This window comes from Camellia sinensis, chromosome 2 (assembly GCF_055761805.1).
Source record: "Camellia sinensis isolate YWXY chromosome 2, ASM5576180v1, whole genome shotgun sequence".
NCBI classification, from domain to species: domain Eukaryota; kingdom Viridiplantae; phylum Streptophyta; class Magnoliopsida; order Ericales; family Theaceae; genus Camellia; species Camellia sinensis.
In genome coordinates this window covers 669986-677286 of record NC_138962.1, presented here as the reverse complement: position 1 = coordinate 677286, position 7301 = coordinate 669986, and the positions used below count along the sequence as shown (strand labels likewise).

The 7301-nt window shown below is 32.7% G+C and overlaps 1 protein-coding gene across 1 annotated transcript; it reads right to left on the bottom strand.

The window, feature by feature from the left end:
* Positions 1-896: 896 nt before the first annotated feature.
* On the bottom strand, positions 897-6888 carry LOC145819826 (homeobox-leucine zipper protein ROC2-like). Its single transcript, XM_082913684.1, has 8 exons — positions 6502-6888; positions 6198-6315; positions 5151-5292; positions 4894-5049; positions 3447-3529; positions 2501-2562; positions 1379-1483; positions 897-1124 (listed from the first exon to the last, which is right to left on the bottom strand). Exons 1-3 carry the CDS (start codon positions 6702-6704, stop codon positions 5287-5289), a joined length of 327 nt encoding a protein of 108 aa, XP_082769810.1. The 5' UTR covers positions 6705-6888; the 3' UTR covers positions 897-1124; positions 1379-1483; positions 2501-2562; positions 3447-3529; positions 4894-5049; positions 5151-5286.
* Positions 6889-7301: the final 413 nt, after the last annotated feature.

Sequence of the window (7301 nt, the reverse complement as noted above, 5' to 3'; positions counted from 1 at the left end):
AATTTTGTCACGTTTAATATAAATGAAGACGAAATTTTTTTGTCAAAGAAGCTACCAATAGAGACAAAAACAAATTCATCATTAAAAATGAAAAATTTGTGACGAATTTTTTTGTCTCCAATACACTTTGTTGGGAACATACTTGTAAGTAATTAGCGACAAAATATTTTGTCATTAAAGGAATAAATTAGAGACAAAAGTATTTTGTCATAAATGTAAGAAATAGAGATGAAATAATTTTGTCACGTTTAATATAAACGAAGACAAAAAAAAAAATTGTCAAAGAAGCTACCAATAGAGACAAAAACAAATTCATCATTAAAAATGATAAATTTGTGACGAATTTTTTTGTCTCCAATACATTCTGTTGGGAACATACTTGGAAGTAATTAGCGACAAAATATTTTGTCATTTAAAGAGAAATTAGAGACAAAAGTATTTTGTCATAAAAATAAGAAATGGAGACAAAATAATTTTGTCACGTTTAATATAAACGAAGACGAAATTTTTTTGTCAAAGAAGCTACCAATAGAGACAAAAATAAATTCGTCATTAAAAATAATGAAATAATGTCAAAAAAAATTCGTCACACATTGAGGGTAATAGTGACAAAATGTGACAATATTTTTTGTCACGACAAATTCATTTAGCGACGAAATAAAGAATTCATGACAAAATTAATCATCCACCTAAGCTAAATAAGAGACAAAAAAAAACCTTCTTTAGGGATGAAAAATTTTGTCAATAATTCCATAATATTTTTTTCCACATTATATACCTATTTTATCAAAATCTAAATTTTAGTTCAACAAATATGACCCTGTTCATGTTGAAACCTATTGAATATAACAATTCCATCACAACTTAACCTAACCTGTTATCAACACATTTACGAATTAACAAAATGAAGATATCCATTCATCATTACAAATAATTTCATCCTAATACAATAAAATAATGAAATATCCACAAAATATCCAAAAGTTATAACTTGTTCAATTCCACCAAAAATCCAACAATAACTAGTGCAACTCCAAAAAGTATGTGTATCCTTATCAAACAAAAATGAACATTCAAGCAAATTACATCATTGTTGCACGTCAAAAATGCCACTCTAATCCAATCTGCAAAAAAATAAATTAAAAGTTTTAGTAATTAATCAATTATACAAAAGATTAAAAACATTAGTAACTCATCAATTTACAATTAGATCAATTATACAATTTATCCCTGTAACAGACTTTTTTTGAGATTATGAGAACAAAAAATTAATTTTAAGGCTAATTCACAAATGGTGCATCCCATTAATGTGTCGTAAGTTCATACAACTTATATTGGTCCCTCCCAAGGTGCATCCCATTAATGTGTAATAGCTTACCGCTCAGGTGCTAAACTTGAGTTATCATCACCACTGGAGAAAGAAAGAAGATCAATGAGTGTGGATGGGGGTTCCGTAGTCAAAATTATAAGCTACATCTTCACGCTATTTGCAAGGGGCAAAAAAGAAAAAAGAGAAAAGAGAAGCACTAGGTTAATATTGCAGAAACAGCAAAATCAAAGCCAATCAACAGTTAGGACTCTCACTGACAAATCTTCTCAATCTAATCCTAGTTGCATAAAGTCTAATAAAAGTTCAATTTCAATATCTGAAATGTTTCACTGCTTTGCCTTTGTATTACCAAGTTAGTAAAAAAAATTTATGAAACCATTTGAAGCATAAAACAACCATCGTAAGTGAGTGGTAAGTCTCCCAAACACACAACAACACAACTCTCGAATGAGCCATACCAGCAAGCACAACAAGTTAACAATCATCCAAGTAGACAAATTACTACAACTAAAAGAACAACAAGGTCTTTAACACTCAATCCCTGGGATGCAAAAATTGTTTTGAGGAGAGTGATGTTGCCAAAGTTCTATGATGAACTTGTGTTGTAATGTATGACAACATTATTGGAATATATATTCTAACTAACAATATTCTAACTAACAATATTCAGTTTTTTTCCACAATATTCACCCTTAATATTTTAAAATCACTAGAATAATACAAATCCATTAATAGCTACGCAATGTTTAAAACATTTCTCCATTACCGAAACCAAAATTTAACCAATGCAATTTCATGAAGCCCATCCCCAAAACCAAAAAAAACAACTTGGCGAGTTTACATTGTGTGGGGGAGGAGGGTGAAAGAGAAGGGCAGGGGGTCATCATCTATCTTACAAAGCATTGGACTTGGCCTTACTGCAATTTTGTTAGCCCATAATTACTTGTCAATTTAGCATGTAGACTTTTTCAATATGATTAGTGTGCCTTTTGCTCTGTCATCTTCACTTATTGATAACAGCCTTAGTTGTTAAAAGAAGTGTAGACTTCTATCTTTGACCTCATTACGAGATGACAAACCTCCACTAATGATAGAATTAAAATAGTTATAGCATAATAAAAAATTAAATTGAGATAATTTTTTGGCTATGGAAGGAAAAATTGAACTTACCCAACTCTCTTGGAATGACTTGAATTGCGGTCCATTATAAGGCGTACATCTCAGACCTGGAACTATAATTCAACGGTATTAGAAATACTCAACACAAATAATTAGTTCACCATCAAACGTAATATACCATCACATATTACGTTATAGCCCCACAGTGAGTAGCCCAAGAAGCACGAAACTTAGGAAGTGGATACATCATACATGACAGTATTGACACGGTAGGAAGTGGATACATCATACATGATTTACATTAACACTCTGACTAGCCATACTTGAAAATGACATAAAGGGGTAAAAAAGTGCAAGTAACCATGATAGACTACAATGCTTAGTACATACTGCAGTGATGCATCAAGGCTAACTGAAAATTCATTTTCAAAGATAAATCCAAGTGACAGTATTGGAGAGCAAAGTAATGATTGTTGGGCCCCTTTCCTAAGGTCTTAAATTTTCTGGACTACTGGTGTTTGTCTAATAAGGTGTCAAACCACAGGTTAATAAAGGTCTTAGGTTCAAGTTCTATATATGCATTTGTTTCCTTGTTGGCATTTTGCTTCTCCACATGTTAGGATGTTTTCATCTCCACATGCAAGACGGGATTGCACATGACGAGGGTGTCGGAGAGCTCAATATGCATTGTTGGGCCTCTTTCCACACAACTTGACCTTTTGGGATTAGTGGCGATCTAACAGAAGTAACATATAAGGTTGAATTCGTCAATAAGCTAGGTGTTATATGAGCAGTCCCTCGAAAAGTTAGATATCATAATAAGTTGATAGCATGCATTATGAGATACAAATAAAAAATAAAATCAAAACTATAAAATATAAAAATTATAAAATTATAATCCGTAAATCACTTAAATATACTAAACAATTCAAACATTCTGAATTCCATAATTTCATTCATATTTCTTATGCTAATGAAATAAAAGAAAAACATTTACCTTAATAATCACTTGATTTCAAGAATCAGGGCCTAAAATGAATAGATGAGAGTAGAATCCAATCTTTGTTGAACAAATCTAACCTAAAACAGAGTAGATAATTACACATACACCAGATTAGCAGAGCAGAATAGCATATATAGCAGATACACCAGAACAGAGAACAGCAACAAACTGTTGAGCTAAAATTACCAAGAAATGGCATATAATTACCTTTAGAAGCATGGACTAGAATAACAATTAAAGATTTCTTCTTTTCCAATTCAAGAAGTGTGTTTAAGAAAAAATACAAAAGAATCAAGTTCCAACATTTCAATTGACGATGATGAGGGGGAAAAAACTTTAAATTAAGAGAGAGAACCAAATTTACTTGTCCGGAAAAGCAGCAGAGTTGAAAGGGCACATATGACTAACCTCTTTCAAATTTCCATTGTTGGAGAGTAATTTCTTGTTACTACTGTACATGACAGTTGGCTTATCTAATGCAGCAAATACATGTGTTGTATTCTTTGATGAGAAAATGCAGAGTGTTATAGGCTGGGTCCCAAGGGACAAGATAAAGGACAAAACCTGTGTTTCTAGCTCAGTCAAATGGGCTTGTTTTCTTCTTCTAGAGTGTCTAGCTAATTCTCTATTAGAAAGCATTCTGAAAAACACACAACAACGAGTATTCTAGGAAGAGAAGCAAAGAGAATGTACACATGCATAAATACTCGGCTAAAAGGTGATAAAAAAGAAACTAGTATGTTGATCAACTTGTGCAGAATTACACTATTTAATAAACTCTCCGTCTCCAAGCAAAATAAATAAATAAATAAACTCTGTTGGAACAATCTAACTACCAATTTTTGTCTTTGTGTGCTTTCATCAGTCCAGTGATTTCAAGAGTAATGTAATGTAGCTCAAGGTTTTAAAAGGGGCAAGGCAAGTTCAAGATTTGTCGAAACATGAAACTTTCTTAGGTCTCATCAATCCAGTATTTACAATCCTAATTGAGGTGCCTAATTGATGTATAATATTCAAATATATGACATATAATAAATATATAAAAACAAGTAATCTATGTCACTTTTAACGTCCACAATTTACAAGAATAGCTAATATATAAAATTCAATAGTATGAATCATGAAACTATTGAAACTATAATTGCAAAAAAAAAAAAAAATACATATCTATACTATTATATAAAGCGCACAACTCTTTGAAACTTTGTCACGAGTTTTTCTATGCCTAGAATACCCTGTCAAATCTCATTGCTTCAAGCTTGGTAACTGCCATAAGCTTGGTAACTGCCATGATTGATCTAATGGCTTCACACACACACGTGGCATGGGCAGTCACTGCCTGTTACGGCTGAATTTCACAAGTGTAACATGTCCAACTTCCGAAAAATTAGAAGCTTGGATCGTCTAATTTTTTATGATGTTAGAAGAAGAAAAGACTTACATTTGATAGTAAAGAAGAAAAGACTCCCTTTCCAAACAAGAATTTCCTCCTTTCAATCTCAAGATTTGCCAAGTATGGACATCTTGCAGAGTCAGTACTGGCTTCTGCGAATAACTTTTGTACAAAAGCTGGCGCAATTAATATATGAGAATCAAACTGCACACATCCAAGTCACACAAATCAAATTCAGCATAAACTTTTGTGGAAAGAACTGTACCAAACAATAATTTATGTAATGCAAGGATTAAAATGTGCACCACTTCATCTGACAAGTGCGCAAGCTTGCAGTCCACAGATTTTGATGGATGAATTGGATCACTATCAGCACCATTACACTAGCTACTGTCATCCTCGAGCAAACAGCCTAAGTAATCCAGGAAACACTCCTAATCATCAGGGCTGCCAGATAAATAAACAAAATTAATGGTTTGGAATACATGTGTAGATGTAGCATCAACTACATCAGAAAGAGGGTAGAGATGATGCAACCACAAGTCCAGAAAAAAACCAATGCAAGAAACCCAAGTTATTGGGTAAAGAATATGCAAAGAATATTGTATGGATGCAACTCACTCTACTCTTCAAGGAAGGATCCCAAAAAAAATTCAGATCATTCTAGAAGAATGTAGGCACAAGATATAACGAATGTGAGGATAGGATATTATTTAGAACTTAAGTTAGGCCTCATTTGGGAATTGTTTTTTTAAGTGGCTTTTTAACTTTTTGAAAAAAGTTACTAAGATGTTCAATTTTTTTTTTTAGTGGCTAAGTTGCCAAACAAAGCCTTACTAATCTGTCGAAGGAAGGATAAGGGGAGAACTCAGCTCATTACACCATTAAAGACCAAATTTTGGGACCGCATAAAGTGATTGGTCCATTCAAGCAAGAAATGATGCACCCATGAACAAAGTTAAAGGCACAAAAATGAAACAAACGGGGAGCAACCAAGGGAAACAGAAGCTAGCACATTATTAATTCAATAAGGGGAAGGAGAGATCAAGTTGCTAATTATGAATAAATAAAATCATTGTAAGAAACATTAAAATTATCATAATATCAAATGAAAAACAGTAAGATATTGCAAAGTATTCTTGTAATCAGATACATCAAAACAGTAATTTTTTGATGTACAAAGGGTTGACTAATTTTAACCTACATTTTATTACAAAACAGTAAGATATTGCAAAGTATTCTTGTAATCAGATAAGATCACGAAAACTCACACAGAAAATATGGTAATGCAGAGAGTTTTATACTTGGAAAGCATAGTTTAAGGAAAAGAATGCAAAATAGAAAACAATTACCTTCATTTGGGTGCGCTTGTTTTGGAACCAAAACTTGATTTGCAGAGGCTCTAACCCCAATTCACGGCTCAGTTCCTTCCTTTGCTTGTCATCCGGGTGTGGACACTCTTTGAAGAAACTAAAAACCAAAAAATTCAAAAAAAAAAAAAAACATAAAAGAGGCTAAAAAAGTTAGGTCTAAAGATGCTTTGAAGAAGAATATCATAAACAAGCTTCTTTTTTTTTTTTTTCCCCCTCCCAAATCTTTACAAAAAACACAAACAGCACAAAAATGTTAATAAGTTTGATATGAGCGCTTGCTTACGCTTCCATTTCTTGGATCTGATGCTGAGTATGACGGTGATACCGCTTTTTCCTCTTCCTCGAATTGGGGTCTTGATCCTCACCGGAGCCTCCCTCATGGTTGTCGCTGCCAGATTTGCTATCGAATTCATCATCTCTCATCCTTCCGACATCACTTTCTGCAGTGCTTTGGGCAATCTCCAGTGGATTAAGCTGGCCGTCCATCAAGTTAGACTGCAAAACATCTATGAATCACAAGGAATTCCAGGCGTACTGTTTATATGTTTGCTTGTACCACTCAAGAGACAGAAAAACATACTCTCCAAGAATGTTTTATTTCACGTATATATGTATGTGTGTTGTGTGTGTACAGAAAAACTAGGACTAGAAATGTAAGGAAAGAATAGAGAAACCCTATTTGATGTGAAGAAACGAAATTGAGTAAAAACCTCTGTGTCTGTTTGCTTTCCAAGGTAAACCCGCGTTGAAAAATACATCAATCCCCTTATTAATAATTTTTTTTTTTTTTGCTAGACCAAATACATCAAAAAATGAGATAACTTCAATCATACAAATCACAAATATTTTTATGCTATCTAATTACAATAATATTTTTTTCATAATAAAAAAAATAATTGTAAAGAAGAACCATTAAAATAGTAAATAAAACGATTAAATAATTATCAGGGGTCTCCCAAAAGACATGGGGATTTGGAGAAATTAATAAATGCTGAGATTTTTTTTTAAATCAAAAAATTAGAAAATTATGATTAAGATATTAGACCTCCCATAAGGCTTGTGGCTTAAAAACTTCCTTTTGCT

Excerpts from the sequence above, each read along its gene's own strand:
- LOC145819826 (XM_082913684.1), bottom strand. The coding sequence starts at position 6,704 with ATGGACGGCCAGCTTAATCCACTGGAGATTGCCCAAAGCACTGCAGAA. Across the intron at positions 6,316-6,501 it reads CAGATCCAAGAAATGGAAGC|TTTCTTCAAAGAGTGTCCAC; the intron begins GTAAGCAAGCGC and ends TTTGGTTTTTAG.